The 21409-nt window shown below is 35.1% G+C and overlaps 1 protein-coding gene across 3 annotated transcripts in view; it reads right to left on the bottom strand.

Moving 5' to 3' along the window:
* Positions 1 to 21409, bottom strand: part of LRBA (LPS responsive beige-like anchor protein) — a 401639-nt gene that overhangs the window by 104843 nt on the left and 275387 nt on the right. For all 3 annotated transcript variants that reach the window (XM_027692706.1, XM_027692708.1, XM_027692707.1), the window contains 3 exons: positions 19276 to 19388; positions 4191 to 4331; positions 2881 to 3000 (listed from right to left, as the gene is read on the bottom strand). In XM_027692706.1, coding sequence (XP_027548507.1) covers positions 2881 to 3000; positions 4191 to 4331; positions 19276 to 19388 — 374 coding nt within the window. The remainder of the gene's footprint in view (positions 1 to 2880; positions 3001 to 4190; positions 4332 to 19275; positions 19389 to 21409) is intronic.

The raw sequence follows: 21409 nt of genomic DNA, 5'->3' as shown, positions 1-21409 counted from the left end.
CTAGAGGCACATGGGACACTTTAGCCATGTATTTCACAAACACTTGCAAGATAGAGCCCCAAGTCTCAGAAGACTTGTTTTTCACAGCTGTAGTGGAATACTGGGGATAGAGCTATTTCCAATGAAGATGCTTCTATGCATTTTCAAACATTTTCCTTTCAGATTCTTTAAACATGTCCTACGGAAATCTTATCTCCCTTCCTGGTTGCTCATCCAGTCTCACAAACAGACTCTTCTAGCCAATCTTAATACTCATTCAGATGCTTCACAGCAGTGTAATGGAATTCATATCAATTCACAGCCTCAGAAAACCCCAAGCAACTTCAAGAGATCATCCATAACAGTAGGGATGACTCTAAAGGCAGTACCAGCCTGCACATGTATCATTTCCAAAAGATACCAAACCATTTCTGAAAAAACCTCCCTACACTAATTGCCAGGGAAGAATTCATTGGTTTTATTTTTCTGTTAGAAAGGTTACTTTGACATCTAATCAAAATCTCCCTGATGTTTAAGTCCATTAATTCCTGTTCTATCCAGCAAGGGCAGCAGAGATTTTTGCTTTTTTTCTTACTGCAGTCTCTATGTAATAGAAGGACTGAAGTTCCTCCTCAACATTCTCTGCTTTAGAGAAAAACAAGTGTAGATACTTAATCTTTCATTGCATTTTACTTTCAAGACCTTGCATTGTTATCAGTGTTCCAGTGTGGATTCTCTCCAACTAGCCCACAACTATGGATATAATATTCCGGCTAAGACCCTATCAAAGCTGGGCAAAGCTGAAGATTTATGTCATACATTTTGAAAGTTACATTATGTCCTGTTGATGTATCTTCCATGAAAGGTGACTCAACTTTAGTTATACCACAATATTGTTAATTCACATGCACTGGTGATGTACTAGAGCCCACAAATTTTTTTTTCCTTTTCACAGTAGATTGTTCCTTGTGTTATAACTGTATGAGAACCTGCATGAAAATTACTCACCTTTCCCTAATAAACTTCACCTAACACTTTTCTCAAATCATTTTTCCCTTCCGCAAGAAGTATTCCCAGTTCCACTACAATTCCAGTACCTTCCAATCTAATATCGATGGGAATTGAGGCCTAACCTGTTATTATCAAGAAGAATTCCACTCAGTACATCTTTCAATTTTAATAATGAACTGCTGGTAACTATTCTCCAAACACAGTGGATTCTTCTAGACAGAGTAATCCCAGCTCACTCATAAGACAATGTAAAAAACTAAGATCATCATCTGCTTCTTCTCTGTTCATAAGGTCTGTTACCTTTTCTCATCAGAAACTGTGATTGGTTTGACATAATCTCTCCTTGATAAACATGTGTTTCATTTGCTTGTCTCCCAGCTATCTTTCTGGCACTTAAACATTGTCTGATTATTTCTGTAAGTATTTTTCTGTGAATTGTAGTTAAGCTCACCTCATAATTTCTTGGCTCCCTTTTTCTTCCTTTTTAAAAACTAAATACTTGATTTGTCCACCACTGATACCTTTTCTCCTCCTCCGTTTCTCAATAAAACCCCAAAAATGCACTGTGATATTTCATTTGCCAGTCTTGTAGGTTACAAGGAAATGAAGGCCATAAACCCAGTTAATTTGAAAAAATCTACTGTGTTTGTATTTTCTAAACTGTTCTTTCCCAATTTTGTATAGACATTATATCTTTTTGTAAGGGGTATTAATTCCACTAGTCACTGATTGACTTTGATTCTATTGGTGGGACTCACAGATGCCAGGAAGACATCACTTTTTCAACACTATCAGTCGGCAATTTTTACATTCCATTAATTTGCAGATCAACCCATTCCTAAATTGTCTCCTCATTATGCATACACTTATAGAATGATTTTGTGTTACTTAGGTTTCTTGCTATTGCACAACATCCTCAAGCTAGCCTCTGACTTTCTTCACACTACACTTTTCCATTCTTCCTTCCATTAAAAAAATCAACTCTGATATTAATCTTCCTTCTTGGATTTGAGGTCCACAAAGCTTTCCCATTGCTGCCAGCATCCTTGTCTCTTTTGTTCCTCTTCCCAGTTCAAAATTTTCCTCAGATCCCAGACTCATTTGTTTACCTCATTCCTTCCTTCAGTGGCTAGTTACCCAAATCTCTGCCCTTGGAATTTCTATGTTCTCCTGCCTTTGCTTCTTGATCTACTTAATTCTAGGTCTCTTTCTATACAACAACTAATTACTAGATTAATTTATCTTCTGTTCCCACCTACTGTAGCCCTTTGTTCCTCTACCCAGTATACAGTCTTTCTGGAGACTGCTTCCAGATCTCCCTCTCAGCTCCTTACCTCCCATCTACTTATTCCTCATCACAAAACTAGTTTTTGCCCCTTCTGCACAGCCTCCTCCTCCTGTTTGCCACAGTCAAACAAGAAAATAAGCCACTGCAGAAATTGCCCAAAAATAAGGTTGGACGCCTGGTGCTAAAATTACATAAAATAATATGAACTGAAACATTCTTACCTCACTATGCAGAAGCACAATCGGGGTATTTAATGAAACTCAGCAGTTAAAAATCTATATCAGTTCTACTGACTTTACAAAGGCTTAAAACTTGTGCTGAGGAACAAAAAGTCAGTGAAGCATATCTGTAGAACAAAGGCCAATTTTGCCTCGTTTCAGTCTCAGGGCTCAAAATGTTTGCTATAGTTTTACAAAAGAATACACTGAAATATTCTAACAAAAGTAAAACCACGTGTCATCTCGCTTGAATCTTTTCTCAAGTGGTAGGATAGCTCCCAGTCTTCTTCCTTCCCCTTTTCATAACCTGTGGTCCTACATTCACAGCTACAATAAAGGCAGGAGCAGTAAAAATATGTTAGCACCATTCAGGAAATTTTTTACCTTGATGTCAGAAGTGTCACGCTGACTATTGCGCCACGCCCTTGAAATAGATGAAAAAGTTCTGTCTGCATGATCAAATTTCCCACCTTGTAGATTTAGGAAAAGTGTTGTGAAGGGTTCCTAAATACATATAAAAAGATTAATTAAAAACAACAATGTATTTCTTTAGAAATTTCAGGGTAAAATAAAAAGGATTTATTACTCTTGTGGGGTATGGTTGTTAACGATGTTATTTTTCTGGCAGACACAGATTAATAGCAAAGAGTTAATTCTATTATCCAAGAATGAGAAATACAAATTGATGGTTACGTGTTCAATAAATGCTTTCGTTCCTACTCCATGCATATATACTCAGATAAAGAAAAGCAAATAAAACCTAAAGAAAATACTCACAGGCTGGAGTAGAAGCTACAGTCAGTTGTGACACAAATTGCTCTCAACAACATGAAAAAGCTCAGATATATTACATATTTTTAAAACTAGCATGTAACAAAAATAACACGTTTTACTTTGTTCAAGGTGATCTCTTAATGTAAAGGGTAGTATTCAATACTGACAGCTTGAGGATTGGTATTGTTTAATATATAATTTATGATTTAGGAAAATGTTTGGAAGATTTAAAAGCCTCCTCTTAGTTAAAGAACACTTAAGCACATATTAGTGGATAATTGCTTGAAATTAGCTAAGCACTATAAATTACTTCAAGGATTTATGTATGCTTGTACATTCTAACAAGCTTTAATTAATGATGTGCTGCTAATGTTTTCCCAAAGAAATTACTTCCTAGGAGATAAATCGCCTTTCAATTTTATAGAAAAATGCATTGTTTAACCAATATTATCAATATGTAGCATCTTAAAAGTTACTTCCATACAAATTGCAGCAGATTTTTGAAAATTAATTGTTCACATGACGGGATTTCATGATCATCAGAAACCAACTCACACTCATTAGGAGGTGAAAATTAAATACATTAATTAAGAACCACAAATGTTTGGTACTTGGTCCAGTCAGAAAATATGCAAGGAAGGAAAGTTAATCATGTTTAAAGTAGAAGAATGTATATTAAAAAGCAATTTTTAAGAAGAAAAAGCTTTACTGATTTGAAAAGGCTCTACCACAAAAACTAAAACTTTCTGCTTGAAATTTAGAATACAATTTAGAATCTTCTACGCTACTGATTACGATTACTAGAAAATTGCAATTACTAGAAAATCCCCTATGCCATTGAGTTTTAGTTTACTCATTCCTAGACATCTGTTGCTTTCGTTATCATTAAAAGGAAAAGCATTTCTAAAATATATACTTACAATCCTTAATAGCCACGTGAGTGCAAAACTTGCTGTTGAGTAATGTGTGCCATAGTGAAATTTTGGAACCTGATCATCTTCCCACGATTCGTATCTCTCAGCAAAGAACGCTGCTCTCTTCGGGTTCAAAGCTCCAATAGGCTGCAAGATTTGTAAAAATAAATGCATTGAGTAAATAACATTACTGTGATTATTATCACATCATACTCCCCTTGCTCTTTTTGAGCAGAATCGTTGGCATGCACGGAGAAGTCTGGGTTTGGTGTTTTGCAAAAGCAGATGTTGGTTTCTCTAAACGCCTGAAGAGATCTGTGTTGTTTGGAATGAGGATTCTGTGCACATGCACATGACTGGGTGGAAAAATTTCTCTTGTGCATTAATATAGGCTTCATTTCTATTTGCTGCTGATTCAAGTCTATGAGTAAAAACCAATTAGCGGTGGAACGTGTTGGACAAACTGGTGTTAACTTGTGTGCCTGTGGATATTGTGAATGCTGAATACAGTGTCAAACAAATACTAAGCAACAATGAGAAACATCTCTGGGTATTTTTTGGAGAAAAAAGTCATGACTGATAAGGTGGGAGAATATTAACAGTGGACTTGGAATTTTGATACTACTACTCTTGTTTCTATGCTTCTATTCACAACCTTAAGACAAGTTTACTTAATTCATAAAATTTTAAACTTTGAAATGAACAAATGAAAGACCAGAATTTCTATATAAAAACACTGATACAAAAGAACCAACATATGTATGACTAAAAATATCATACTTTCATCAGTGCTGTTATTCTTTGTTCGGTGCTTACCTAGAAGATAAACACCCAGGGTTTTATTTAAAAGTAAGAAATATAATATTTTGTTATCTAAAGCTGTGTATTTCTTCAACAGACTTTTACATACATGATTTCAAAAAAAAATGAGGATGTCACACAAATCACTGAGAAACCCAAAAGTGAATTTAGCAATTCCACATGTAAACTGCTCTAAGAGATCTAAAATATCTCCAGATATACATGCAAAATATATATGCAATACAATCTTGTATACATATTGAGCACACTGTCTGTATGTTATTAATGTAAATTATGTTCATCTGTATAGACAATGGATGCACTCGAGTATAACCAAAGAATAAACATGAAAAAAATATTTCCTTCTTCCTCTTCTTCAAGAATAAATATACTTAAAAATACACTACAAGATAAGGAAAAACTTTAAAAGAGAAGTCCTTGAACAAAAGTATCAGTAATCTAGCCTTTAATTCAAGCATAGTTCAAGCGAAAAACTATGTCTGCTACTCGGATGATTATTTATTCAAATAACTGCTTCTTTGCCATTCACATGAAATTTGGCATAAAAGCTTCGAAGTATTTTCTCTTCTAGGACAGATTAGATCTTTGAATGACCTGAGATCTAATCTTACATTTTTTACTTGGAGCAGCTTTCACATTGCAGTAGGATAAAGAAAACATCTTAGGTTAATTACAATTTTTGCAGTTCACTAATTTGAAATACAACCCTTTAAAAGAAGTTGCTCTTGTATAAAAGGATTTTTATCTGATTTAGCAAATTTATTCCAGGGAAGTACGAAACTGACTCCAAGAAGTCTCTTTGTTGCAAGAACCATTTTGGAATCTACATCTGTACTGATTTTCCCTAAAGACTCAGCTATGCTTGAGGGGAAAAAAGAAGAAAGAAGGTCATTGGTAGACAAATTATATAAATTAAAAATAGAAACAATGTTGTGTTGTATGGTTCTGTAACATTTTACGTATTCTCTTTATCTGCCTCCATTGTTATTACTCTCCAAATGAGTATAGCCCAAATCAATAGTTATAGAATTACATTCCTTGAATATAAAGCTAAACCCAATTAGAATTGATTTCATTCTCTTTTCAAAAAAAAAAAAAAAGGTATCATGCAGAGATCTATATAGCCAGAATCCACAGTATTGATTTTAGCTGTTATTGTTACAGTTGGTTTCTGAAGCCTGCAACAGGACAACTATCAAGACATGTCACATTTATTTGCAAGCAAATAAAAAAAGTCTCCAAATGAAAAAAGCTTAGGGAAAAAAAAAAAAAAGAAGAACTGTGGAGCTGTGCACTGACAATGATACACTATCAGCTTACTCAGAGAAGTTACAGTGGGAATACACACATTGAATTATACATTACACGAATGCACTGATTTATTGTGGTAATAACATCCACCTCATTAAAAGATTCTGCTTTGCTGCAGTTGGAGAGCTACATATTGTTTACTGCTATAAATTAATGGCAGCGCACAGAAGACTGTAGAACCCTTCTAACAATAGATCTGTAATGACAGTGCTGTATATCACAGCTTCCCCAGCAGCTTCATAATAAAATGGAGACAATGTATTGGGCTAATACATTCTACCAGGCAGGCCCATATTTTTCTGACAACTGCTTCTAAGGATGAGGTGATTCTGGTGTGTTACACTGCACTGTGAACAGTTAACTACAGAATAAAGCACGTACAAGGAATATTCAAATATTCTCTGACATTTAAGTTAGTAAAAAAAAAACAATTAACTGAAATTCTGCCATTATTTCATATTTCAAAATTAACAGGGAATCATGATCACATACTGTACTCCCTCCCCTGTGGGTAAATGCCAAGGGAAGAAGAGTAACGCCAAGCTAAGCTATGCTAGATGTAGCTGTGAGACCAGAAATTTACCCTACGCAACACAATTCCCCTGTGGCTACAGACCTCTGAGGAAGAACGAGCTGAAAAGCTTTCATACCCTGAAATTCCAGAGCATACTTTATTTGCAGCACCTTTTTTCCCAGAGGAAAATTAGATATTAGTGCAACAATAAAAAATGTTTATTTAGAGAGAGAGGGAAAAATGGAAAGTAGAGATAGAAAAACTCCAATAGGCAAAAACAATGGATGAGATTATGGGAGTAATGATGAAGAGAGAAATCACTTGTGGCTGCTAAGTATTCAAATGGTATTGAAAAAAATGAATGATGATGTGTATGGTTTTCAAGTCAGTGTTCATTCAAAAACAGGGTCCAAAATGGAGAGAGAATTGATGTAAAGTAGTTTCTGTTTTCACTTTTCCAGAGGCATGATTACCTGTTTTTTGACCCAAAGTGGTTGTTGTTACATGTGCTACAAATATGAAAGTTATAAGCTATTCTTAAAGAAAAACCAAAACAAAAAACCAATCAAACAAAAAACCAACAACAAAACCACCAAACTCATTTGATATTAATTTTTGAGGGCTCTCAAATATAGGAATATCTCAAAATAAATTTTCTCATATCTTTACCAAGAACTGAACATAGTAAATCTCAGTATTTGGACCAAGTTTGCTTTCTTTGAGATATAACAAAGAAAAATGGTTTGCTGAAAAATAACTGAGAAAACACATTCTTATCATTTACTGCTGCCAAATATGTCCAGACACTATGGTGTACAGTTATATTTGTTAGTTCTTAGTCTTACTCTGTGCCAGACATTGGAACAGTGACCCATCTTGCCTTTATTTTCAGAGGAGGCCCATTTGCACCCAACAGAAGAAAGCAGAATGTTCACTGCTCCTCTACACAGGGCAGAAAGTCTCCTGAGTTCTGCCACTCATGTTCAGGAACACATATATTTTGGAAAATTGCTACTGAACTAAAATAAACGGATTGAATTCTTGTAAAGGAAGAATTACAGTATGACTATTTACAGTTCCACATTTAAGAATAAAAAGAGGTGCTTTTTATTCCTAATGTGGTTTCATATTTTAAATAGTGTTACTCCAAATAACAGATACACACTGTTCTTACCTGTGCTGCCTTTTGTTATTGGCTTTTACATATGTTTCTGTTATTGAAACAAATCTTGCCACTTTTACTGTTTCCTACCCAGTATAATACTGGGAAGAGTTTTTGACTCAAAATCCATGAAAGAGAATATATACTATGTACTATGGTAGTTAAACTGCATTTAATTACTGCAAACAATAAGTAGTCAAGATACTATACTTTCATCTTCACTGTTAACTTTTGCCTCTTTTGGTAAAAAGGAAATCTTAACAATTAACTACTGGAAATCAGATTTGTGCAAGTGCCTGTGAGTTCTAAAAATTAGACAGTTCCAGAAATAAGGTCTATGTTAACCAGTGCAAGCAGAAAGATTTAAAAAAATAATTAGAATATTATTATATGAAATAGATATTTCAAAACATCTTCACCATGGGGGGAAAAAAACCAAGGGAAGAAAGAAAATAAAAAAAAAAAAAAAAGAAAAGAAGGGAAAAAAAGAAAAAGTGTTTTTCCTTGTGACTTCTTATGTTTTCTTATCCACATCCAACCAGGTACTTGTATTCCTGTGAAGACAATTGTCTGTATCATTGAATTATGTTTGGTAGCATCCTTGCCAAGTATGATGTTTGTTTTCCATGCATCTTATTTTCAAGATGACTATCTGGTTTTCATTACTGATATTTTTCATATATTTCATTGGGCTTAGAGGACCAGGGGGACCATTAGGTCATCTTATCTCGCCCTGTGTTTGTATGACAAACTGTGAAATGCCTTTCCATCACATGATTTTGAGCCCAACTACTTACACTTGATTACAGCATGAGCTGTATTTGGCCAATCTGCTTCCCAGAAAGGCATCTGACTCTTGAGTACGTGGACAAACTGCTACTTTTCCTGGAAGCTTTTTCTACTGATAATTCTGATCCTCTTTTGAAAAAAATATATATTTTGTTTTGGTTATGAATTTACTGGTGTGTTATCAAAGAGATCTTGTTACACTTCTCTCTGACATATCAGAGAGTCTTTATTTACCCAGTATTTTCTGAATATAGAGATACTTATAGACTGTAATTCCACTTTTTAATAAACATAAGACATGGAGCTCTTCAGGTCTTCCATTTTAAGGCATTTCTTCCATCCTTAAAATTTCTCTGCAGCTTGCCTCTAGAATTGGAAGGATATTATGACTGTAGTTGTAATTTTAATCCATTATTCTGAATATAGGTATTTCAAATAATTGTGACACTTGAAAATTTGTAGGGACAAGGAAAAGAAATGGCACGATGATGCAAAACAAGTTCTGAAGAATACTTCCTGTTCTTTCTATGTCCATCTGAAACTAAAAAAATTTTCAAGTATAAATAAGAGTGGCAAGCAAGCAGGTCTTCATATGGTCCACAGAGAACAAACAAACAAAACCCATAATTGCCCTAGTTACAAAGCAAAGACAATTATACCTTCTCATATAATTAGATTCCTTCTCAAGTAATAGATTAATTGCTTCAGGGAGCAATGCAGACCAAATATAAATAGGTTAAAAAAAACCAACCCAACCAAACACAACCAGACCACCAGTCTATCAGTGGCCACTAAACACGACTGTCTAAATTATTTCTCTGGTTCACAAAGGAGTTAAACTTCTGGTTGCCAAAAGCAGGAGGTTATCTGAAGGCACGGATGGTGCTTTACATGTCCTCTTTTCTTTTCTCACTAGGCTTCTGATACTGGCTGTTCATGCATGTAAGACACTGAGCTTCTGGAGTAGCTCCTCTTTTACACCTCGTATTAAATGACTCAGCATCTTCCCACATACATGGGCTGTGCACATGAGACAATAAAAGACTGCCAAGAGCACTCCAGTACAGCAAACCTGCAGTTAACTTCTACATGCAAATGATTTCTTTGCTTACATACATCTTTTTATTTACACCAGTGAGGAAACACGGATAAACAGCTAGCAGCCGCCTCATTTAATATTTGCTTGCACAGCTTAGGGTGCAGACAACTGTTTCCCAGCAGCTCTGTTAACGAAGCGACAAGTATAACCAGCTGACTGTGATCAGCATTTTTATCAAATGTATGATCCCTAGATATTTCCTGATACACTGCATATGAGATTAAACCCTGTAATCCTCTTATCTCAACGTTTTCGACAATAAGTTTAATACAATCTATACATACTAAAAACCACTGAGCCTTTTTACAGAAACATCCTTACAAGCTTTCTTTGAAAAAAAACCCTATTTACCAGAAATCATGCCATGAAATTTATCAGATCACGTTAGGTTCTAAAACAATTTTTAAAACTCCAATTTCTATTCTCGGGAAACTGAGTATTCAATAAAGGGCTGGAATAAAAGCAGAAAATAGTCCTGTGCATGCAAATTAAAACTATTAGTATACATGGCTTGTATTTCAGATTTTTTTAAGAGCACGCATATTCCTTTGAGATAGTAAGAACCATCAGGAAAAACTGACCTAAAGATGATCTAATAACTAGAATGTCTGGACATGTCAGTATAAATAGTATTTAATGGTGCAAAACACAGAAGACTCCCAAGGTCCATAGTTTAAAAAATGGATCATAAACTAATGTTAAGCATAAAAACTATTAAAGAAGAAAAGAAATAAGAAAAACTATTAAGCAATATTTAGCGATATATTAGTGACAGAATATACCTCAGGTCACCTAAAATCTTGGAGGAATTTGAATTTCAAGGAAAAATCTCCATGCCTTCATACTACTAACAATAGTATCAAATGCTATTACAACCATCTGTAGCAGATTGAAAAACAATGCACTGCTGAACTGCAAACTTGCAAGCTAATTAAGCATACACTAATTAAGCACACTAAGGTTTAATAAATTGTTCAGCACAACCAAATGTGTCACACACTGTGTATCTGAGGTATTACTTCACCTTAATATTACTGGGAAGCCAAATGAAGAGAGTTGTTATGTGCTGTACACTTCCAAAAGGTCAGGGAGAAAGGAAGTTGCGTGTCCCTGGGAATTATGAGGAAAAATCAAGCTGCTTGCAGGCAGTGAGGAGGGTATGGCCTCTAAGTAGCTGCTTGCCTTAGAAAATAACCCTGCCAGCCAAAAGCAACCATTGGCATATACTATTCATGACATGGTCTGTCAAGAGAAAGCAAACCCTGCATTGTTATTCACTTACTTAAAAAACAAACAAAAAAATCCTTTTATGGATTTTGAGGAACAGGATTTTGTGAGAATCCACAAGCACTTGACTCATGGCAGGAGATGAAAACATTCTCTCTTCTGCCTTCCTTTCACAGACCATGCTCCTTCACCAACATATCATACAAGACACAGAAAACAGTAGCCTTTATACCTAACACCAGATCTATACAAGACAGTCAGAACTAAAAACATAATCCTTTTTGTTTGTACCAACAACACAGGACCTCATGCTAAAAGCTGACACAGATTCGCATTTTCTGCAGATTCCTGTCAGGGCACACAAAATAGACATTATTCTGTATCATGTGTAAGCATCAAGCCCAATAAAAAGAGCAGCAGCAGGCTAGAAATATGTACCTGGGGAGGTACAGGAAGTTTTTTACCATAATCTGTACTGTTTCCTAAAACTATTACAATCAGATTATATCAATCCTGAATATAAAGTCAGCTAAGAGCCCATCAATGTATCTTGTTTCACACATGCACTGCTTTGCTCCTAAGGTGAATTCATCCATCATCTTATTCCCTGTTTCATGAGGTCTCCTGATTAGTCAGCCATCACCTTCAATACCATCAACAGATTGGTATTGTCAGAAAGTTTTACCAGCCCCCTTTTCATCTTTTTCAGATTACCATACATGCTGAACAGTATAAAGTACAGAACAGACCTTTGGAATGTCAGTGACCAACCCACTTTGGAAGCCAACCTTGTCTTTCTGATTCTGAGGCAGTTTCGAGTGATTGGCTGGATATGATATGTAAATTATTTTAATTAATCTTGTTAAACTATTCACCTCAAGCTTTTAGGATCCTATCATCTTCTCTTAGTAACCTTTTTCTACCAATTTCCTTCAGTTGATCCACATTTTTGTCTGTTGATATTTGAGTTTTATAAAGATCATCTGATGTGTCAAAGTAAGTCCACATCCTGAGAACCACCACAACTTCTTAAACAAGGAGTATCACTATTTTACCATGATCTCATTTTCTGAGCACTACTTTTAAACCCAGATTATTTTTTGACCCCAAGAGACTTCCTGCTGCTAGGAGTTTGACAAACTCAGTTTTAGACAGCTCCAGTTAGGTGAGATAAATCTCATATTCATTTCCCATATGAGTGCAACTTTCAACTCAGCCACCATAATGCTTGTTCAGAAATCTGAGTTCATAATCTGCTGGAGTTCAAATGTATGAATATAAAATGGAAGAGAGACTGTATCAAGAGAATAACATTCGCTTTACATTAGGAAGACAGAAAACACATATTTAAAATGTCTATGGCTCAAGTCATGTGTGTGAAATTACTTTATTTTGATTGCTAGTAGATTTTATGACCAGACATGTGCCCCATGGTTTCTTGTGATCATTTAAAAGGTCATGAACCTCTCTCAGTTCATTTCCAATTAGAGGATGACATATGTTCAGGGCACCTAAAATTGAAACAAGAGCAGGATGGACAATAACATCAGATACAAACTTAGGATATCATTTTGAACATCCATGGTTAATTTTGAGCTATGGTTTTTCTTGTCTTTGAGTATTTCTGCATTCAAAACAAAACTCCTCCTTGAGGCAGGGGAAGATTACAATTATTAGGTTTATTACCAAAATTATTCTTTTTGATCCTGTAAACTTGCCTTTTGCCCTAATATCTAAATAAATAAATAAATAGATTGCTTGAAGATAATTAAGTGATTCTAGAAAGTGATACATGCATCTGAAGTGCAAATAGTATGCTTCTTATGACTTCAAAAAATAAGCCTCTGGTGGGAAAATAAGAGAACAGGGAAGAGAAAGTAAGAATGGCAACAAGACACACTCTATCATCCACTTGTATGTTCTCTAGAGGAGGCGGTGTGACACAGAGAATAACCAACTAAAGATGAGGGGAGAAAAAGGTCATGCTATAAAAGGATGGTTATAACACTGTCAAAGAGCAACCTAAATTATCAGAATATTTCAAAAAATTCTATCTACACTAAGAGTAGAATTTCAGAAAGTATGTTTTGACAAATTATCTCAGAGACACATCTGGGTCAAGCTTCAGCCTCAGCAGGTCTCCATAGGAGTTGTGGAGGATAGAAATCATATGTTTATTGCAAAATGCATGGAAATCACATGTTTATTATGAAAAAGGCCCGGATATAAATGCTGCATGAAACTTAAACCAACAATTCAGCTCAAAAATTTGAAAGTGAAACAAGAAATGGATACTAAAATCCAAACAGTTGAAAGTCTTTAAGGACCATGTCTAAGTCGGGCTTGACAATCCAATAACCACTTAACTTAAATAAATCAGTCTTCCTCGTGGCTGAGTTCTCACTTTTCTGCCCGAAACTGTCTCGGGCGGCCCTTGTCCGTGGTGCTGAACCCCACGTCCTGGCGGGGACGAGGTTTGCTCTGAGTGAGTCCCTGACCACGGTGCTGCAAACATGGGATTGGGACCGAGGAGCCAGACGACTGGGGCAGATCAGCCACAGACCCATGGGGCCGTTTGCAGCTTTGTCTCCCAGTTTTGGCAAATGTGCTGACAGAAATGATACAACAGATCAACTCAGATGTCAGAAAGAATCACTGACCAATTTTATCATTCATCCGTGATGGAAATCTGTCTGGGTGTTGCTGGCATTTGAGAGTCTCACAAAATCACTTTTACCCATTTAAAAATGGGAAAAAATACGTTATTAAGTCAAAACCTTTCATGGGAATATAACAGACTACCCAACACTTTAGTTTGTACTGTTTCTAACAACAAAACAGATTATCTGGTCTATACAAAGAAAGCCGATAATAGTCCTAAAATTATAGCACTGTCAGGAGATGTGAACAGGAGAACTTCATAATCTTGCAAAGCCTTCTCTAAAGAGGGTCTTCACAATTCCCTTCCCACCACCTCTTTTCAGATCTCTCTCTTTATATCCAAAAAGAACAGATCAGGAAGAAAGGGTCTTCATTCTCCCACCTAGATTTTGCTCTTGTATGGTTTCCTAAATGGAACCCACATGAAAGGTTCTGCTCAGAGTATTGCTTCCCTGCTTGAATGCTTCCCTCCTCCTCAAAATTTCTCCCAACATGATTATGCCAAATGTTTAGGTCTGTTTACCCCTTTGCAGAAACACATATGGAGATCCAATGTACATCTACAGCAATATGATAAACCAGTTTCTGTAAACATTTCCCTCAACTCTTCCTTTTTCTGTACATAATTTTAGAGAGGATGCAGTGTTCCTCTCCTCAAAGAAGCAACTTCCACAAAGAAAGTATGAAAACTTTTATCTGATAATGAAGAGGATCTGTTAAATATACTTTATGCTAAAAATATAAAAATCCATAAAAGACTAAAAACAGAATAACCAAAGATGTGTCTCCTTTTCAGATATTACTGCTTCAGGCTGACTGTAGATACCTCTAACACTCTTTCTGGAGGTGATCCAAAATTCTAGAAAATATAATGGATTTTCTCTTAAGTAACATGGATTATGATAGAAAATCTGAAATATTTTATTTCCTGTACTGTCCTGTTTTAGGCAGGGATTCACATTCCTGGCTTTGGAATGCTTTTTAAATAAGTGGTATCTTTTGTCACAGGTACAGGCGGCAAATTTACTGTCTGAAATACCAGTGACAAGGCAACCAGGGCAGATGCTGAGCCCAGCAATGTCAAGCCTCAAAGGTTTTAGTGCCTAAATTCAGATGTAATTGCCTATCAAAATAAGTCATCACCGCTGCACCCACTATTGTTGGTTCTCACACTGTTCCTCTCATCCTCTTTTAGTGTCCAATTTTGAGAACATGCTTTATGCTTAGAAGGACACTAATCCTGGTGAGTTTATCGGTTTTAAATGGTAGCAACCTGAAATCATTTTGCCTTGGAGCATGAACTGAATAAAATGTAATTTTTGTTTCCTACATAAAAAGCACTGGTTCACAGAATGCCTGTACAGATTTTAATGCTACTCTAGAAAAAAAGATTTCTTTTAAAAATTTGCAAAACTGTAATAGGTGCACATCAAAATATTTGTTACTTTCTATCTCTTTGCCAAGAGGTAAGAAGAGATAACTAAGCACATTTAATGCCCATCCCACCCTGTCTCCTCTTAGAGGAAAATATGCAGCATAAGTTATATGTGCAGTGAATTTGTGCTCCTGAAATGGGCACCCTGCAACAGAATTCAGGCTGGCATGCTGAAGAACAGTCAACAGTGAAGCTGACATCAGAACAACAAAACTAGTCTACTTTGTCATAGTAAAAATCTATTACTTCTCTTCTGTCAAAGTGTATTTTATATCAGTGGCTCCCACATACCAATTAAACACCTCACTTCACTGAGGGTGAGAGCTATTTGTTGCCTTTGTACACTTGACTGGAAAAGAAGTCATTACATACATAACAGCCACTATAAAATTGATGATGATTTAGAAAATATTGCACTGAAATGATAAAAATGAGAATAAAAATATTATTATGTACACATGTAGCTATAGTGCAGACAAAAGAAGATTTAAGAGTGGCATAAATTTCTTCTTCTAGTAGTGTCAGCTCATGATCTTACAGAAATTTTGTGCCTTTTGAAAGAAAAATTATTAACAGCTGTTTGCATACAGCAAGATCTTGTAACAAACTTTTGAGAGTAAAAAATCACGCTTTCATATCTCAGTATTTTCCATGTATTTTTACTTCTATTTTTTTTCCCTACTGAAGATCAGAAACACAACAAAATTTATTGCTTCTACTGAATAAGGAAAAGGAAAAAAATGTGGTTTTGAATAACAAAGTAATGCAGAGAAAGGCACATGTTCTGGTGGGAAACTGTGTCTGTTGCATAAATAAAATATATACAGCTATAAATATAATATGTAATACTCATTCCAAACCATAGTCACCTCTTAAGAAATAAACACTTGAGTCAAAGCAGGGTAACAGACTGGCAGTGCACTCCTGGCATTTGTCAGGAGCATTCATCAGGCTGACAGTAATATTAACCACAATCCATTTCAGTTGCTTTGGTTTATCATTGTGTGACTGATGTTCAAAACAGTGCCATGAGAAGCTGCTTAAATAAAGTGTTGGTTTAACCTATACACTGCAGTCCTTTAAATCTGTACTAACTGTGGACTTCTAGCTAATATATTAACAAAACTGTTACTTGTATTTGATGCTTTATAATACCTGACCATAACTTGCAATTTCTAAATAAATTTTTAAAAAGTTAATTTTTCGTTTTCTTAGGTACCAAAAAAAGTGAAAATATTGACCTGACACCCTTTCTGCCAGACCAAAATCAAAGTTCTCCTTTTCTTTACTCAGTGGGAGCACTACATTGTGCTGAGTTTCTGGATGTGCATAAAAAAAAAAGTAAACAACTGTCAAAACCATGTAAAAATTTAAGTGAAATATCTTTAAATATTTCAAAAACCTTTAGCAGTGCAGACATGCTACAATACATAGTCACTACTTGTTTGGAAGCATTACCCCTGAGATAACATTGATAAAATGAAAATATCACAATATACATGGCATTCACAAATTTTCCTAGTTGAATGTTAGCAAGGTCTCTCAGATACTTGTCACAAATTCATCATCTGACACTAAGTTTAACATTTAAACTACACAGAGTTGATGCTGCTAGAAATGGCAAAGCAATGACCAAAACTTGAACTGCTGTATCTGAGACAGGTATGGCATAAAGACTTTCACTGTGTGTATGGGAAGGACTGACAATCATTCACAACAGCATCAAGACAAACTATCTGATCAACAACATTTAACAGACCATATGGGAAAATTCTTGTTAAATATACATATATCTATAAATATTCACTAATCCCTAACAACAGGGACAATTCTCTGATAATCTCCTGTTGAAGATTAAAAACTGCCAAGAATATCATGTAATAAGGCCTAAATAACGTTAATGGAACTCCTTCTACTCAAAATACAGTATGACTGACATCTAATACTGCAAAAATTATTTGCTGTATTAAGTTCACAGTTTTCCATCAAATGATTGAGAAGGTTAAACATAGATACAGATACAACCTAAGTAACGTCCACTTGGCAATGTCCCTAAGCAATGACCTCTCTCAGCAACAGCAATGGAAAGATTCCCTCAGAACTGGAAGTATACATAGTAATTCTCCTCAAAGATTACTCTCATGAACAGAGAAATCCTTATAACCAGTCACTGTAAATTAAAAAAACCCATAGAAATGGAGCAGGTTTGCTATCCAATTTCTTGATGTAGACAAGTGCACTACCTAACTTAAAACACTTCCAACTCAGAATATTCTGTGATTTCTGTGATTCTACAAAATGAGGAAAAAATGTTCTACACTGCACTTAGTTCTATTTCAAGGTGGAGACAGAAAGACTAGGACTACAGTGCTGACTGAATCAACTCTTTAAAAATGAAAATACAATTAAAAGGAGACACCTCAGAACTACAGCAGACAGAGAATCCTTTTTTTTGTTTGTTTGGAATGATTTTAGCAATGACATGATACAAGCAGAAGTCTCATTTAACAAAAGTTAATGGAAAATGACATTGCAAAAATCATGTCATGACCAAGGAACTCATTAATGATTAGTATATTTAATTTACGTACTAATTCAAGGTACACAGAGCTGATGTTACTTTTAAGCTTTCAATTTTCACTTAAGTACAATTCACAAGTGTACTCTAGGTTGGTGACAGGTATTTTTAGTTGTAAATTACCTTCAGATATTTATTAGCCTGGGGATTATTAATAAAGCATTTATTAAATTTCACAATAAAAATTACTTTAAAATACTGTTTACCTTCAAAAGATTTGTTAAAATATAAAATATATGCAGGTTTACCCATGAATATGGATCTGTGTCAGTCAGACATTCTGAGAAAGCATAGAGTTAATGATTTATTCAAATTAAATAACACTATTAGAAAATGTTACAATGACAGTACCTCAGAATCTCGGCTTCAGACTTAAAAACATTATTCCTCTACATAATTATACACATACAAAAGGAACAGTGTAGTCTTCAGATATACATTGATACTAAAAAATACCTGGAGATTTTCACAGACCTGTGTTTAGCTTAATCAACTGCAAACCAAAAGCAAAATCTTTTAAAGCTGTCATACTTCTGTGGGGATTTTTTTTCTACCAAATTACCAATTTGTATGAAATACTTTTGTAACAAACAAGCTATAATTAAAATATATTCCTAAACTTTTCTACTAATCAGTTATACTGCTTCATGTGCCAAGCATTGCCCGCAAACTTTTAAAAAAAGATCCTGTTTGATGATTAGTGCACCCAGTTTTCGAAGAGAAAATGAGATGCTTCTACTTTGTAAAATGAAATACTCCTTTCTTGGAGACCATTGAAAGAGGATAATCACATTCTATAAACAGGCTGTGTAATATCATTTCTGTGAATGTGTGTGGGGGTGAGGGGGTGTGTTGACAAAAAAACCCCACAGGGCTACTCTGCCAGAAGGGAGTTGTTTGGAAAAGTTGTTAAAAACTGACAATGTCTGTCTGACAAAGGACAGTAGCACTGCTTGAGCATACCTGAAGGGGCACACAGAGGAAGTGAAAAAATAAAGTTTCTACTTACTGGAATACAGGATTTAGAAGTATTTAAAATATAGTGGTATCACAGGCTTTGCTACTAAAAAAAAGCACAATTCTCATCAGAGAAAACAGAAAAAAGCTAATTTTTAATCTTCAGCAGCATCAGCATTCCTAATTTCATTAAAATCTGAAATGAAATGTAACGTATATGTTCTAACTAGGAGCACCTTCCAATAACAATTATTAAGCTGATACAATCAGAAGCAATACTAATACATCAACAATTCATTTTTACATGATCTGATCCCCATTATCAGTATATGCATGCAGAAATTAAACACTGTAATGGTTGGTGGAGGTTGGTGGAGGTTGGACCTGCTGACCCATTGTGGTCCCTTTCAAATGTGACCAAGTCTGTGATTCTATGTTGTGCATTTAACATTAATGTATTAAACACAGCAGAAAGCATTTACAAGACTGCTAGCTACTGTGATAAATATATAAATAAAATATCTGATGACAAATACCTTTGACAAGTCCCTGAAGTTGCTAGGAAGAGTAAGGTCCAACTCATCTGATTCGTAGTTGGTGATAACCCAAGGGAAGACAGGGTACTGATTTAAATCATTGTAAGTTCGACCTGACAAATAACAAACAAACACCCACTGTGAATAAAGAATTATATTTATCTAAAATACCAATCTCTAAAGATGCAACAATATAATTTTATGAGCTCTTCAAAAGAACTGCAATTCATTTCAGTCCTTTTATCATTTCAATATCTACTTTGCTTTACTGAAAGGATAATGAAAAAGTTCACAAACTGCTAGTATTTAATTTAAAACATTGCAGCCCATTTCACTTTAATTGTAAACTATTTTGCATACAGTAAGATTGACAGTTAAATCCATTCATTTCCTATGCATTTCTCCTTTCCTTGTTTCTGTCATCTTGTCTTCTGTTTCTTTAAGGTGAAACACTTAAAAAAATGGAGGGGCAATGATTTTTGTTGATACTAAAGAAGTAAAGCAATATTTTCACATATTGTATTAAATACAATATGTGAAAGCAGAATGAAGCAGGTAAAATTTTAGATTGAGAAATTATTCAATTAATAATTCGTTCATCTAGAGAATGCACTTCGAGGGGAATTACTCCTGGCTCATTGGCCATCTATGGATACCCCAACATTTATCAGAACACAAAATTTGTTCTGGATGCAGGTTCATGTGTACACCTTCATGCATCTAAGATGAAAATAATATCCTTCTTCCAGTAATAACAAAATATTCAATTAGGATAAATGTATACCATACATACACATCCACCACATAGGCTGGTTTCTAATTCTAAAATTTATAATTTTTACATGGATCCTGTCTCTTTTCATGATATTGTTGCAGAAGCTCATTCATGCACATCATCTTCAATCAGTAGGTTCTTGAGACTTTGTACACCCTGGTCTTAAGAATCTCCAAGGACAGGTTTTAACTTCTTCCGCGGGAATATTGTTTTACAGTGCAATCTATAAAGTTGTCAGAAAACATTTTCTAAACTTCCACCCAAGCTTTTCTTCTTCCAGTTTTCTTACACCATTCTGCATTTTTCCAACCTTGTTTGTAGAATTTTTAAATGGTATAGTCAGATCCTTTCTTTCCCTAATTGGTTGGCTATGTTGCATATTACCTCTTATTCAGGATTAAGGCTACTTACGTGACACTGTGATAGTTATCTTTATTTCTTTCAATTTTTTAACTCTCTGTCATGGGCAACTCAACCTTCCCTTTTTCTATAACTTTATCTTTTTGTTTCTTTTAACCTCAAACACCAACTAAGTAGGAATTCAATTTATTATTTCAATAATATATTAAAGCTGAAAAGGATCATTCATTAGAGCCCCAGAAAACAGTGTCATGATTTGCCTCATTCAGCTTTAGCAGTAATGAGGCAAGGAGATCGACCCCTACTTGTAAAAAATCTGCCAGTATCCTGGCACCTCTGACTTAATGACTGATTACAGAAACTAGCAAAACTGACCATTTGTATAAAACGTAATTAGTGCGAGCAGAGGCATTTGTTGTGTCAATCATGTTAGCAAGAGCCGAGTCTGAAAGGGAATTAACAGATCTTTCAACACTGTCAATACCATGGAAAAGACCAGAAAACGGAGAAATTTTCTAAGTTGCTCAGAGAATAAAATAAGCTGAGAAATAAAAGAGAGGTCATGAGACCTAACAATCAGCCTCCATTTACTAAACTGAAGTCAAGCTGGTTAGAAGCTAATGGAGTAAGATGAGTTAAATGAAATATAGGTTAGCATTTACAGAATGAGTGGTTAGGATAAAAATACAGGATTTGGGAATGTATGAATGGTGTCTTAGCACAGCAGCACTGATGATCCAGGTGCTGCACTCTTTTTTGAGACCAACCATACATCCTGTAACATTAGTATTTTTTGGCTCCAGGAATATCCTCCTCCCTAGCTGAGATTTCCCAGCCCTACAGAGAACTTGTTGAATCTATGATATTTAGGGAGGATAGTAGTTATGAATATTAGAACTTAGAATACTAAAGATAAAGAAATTATTATTTTTGAGACTCTCCTAAATAGCAGACAGTCTATGTAGAGCCTGTTCTTCCACAACAGTTATGACATTCTGA

Source organism: Neopelma chrysocephalum, unplaced genomic scaffold (genome assembly GCF_003984885.1).
Source record: "Neopelma chrysocephalum unplaced genomic scaffold, ASM398488v2 Primary Assembly neopelma1_88, whole genome shotgun sequence".
Taxonomy (NCBI): domain Eukaryota; kingdom Metazoa; phylum Chordata; class Aves; order Passeriformes; family Pipridae; genus Neopelma; species Neopelma chrysocephalum.
The sequence above is the reverse complement of the archived record's forward strand: the minus strand, read 5'-3'. Positions and strand labels throughout refer to the sequence as shown.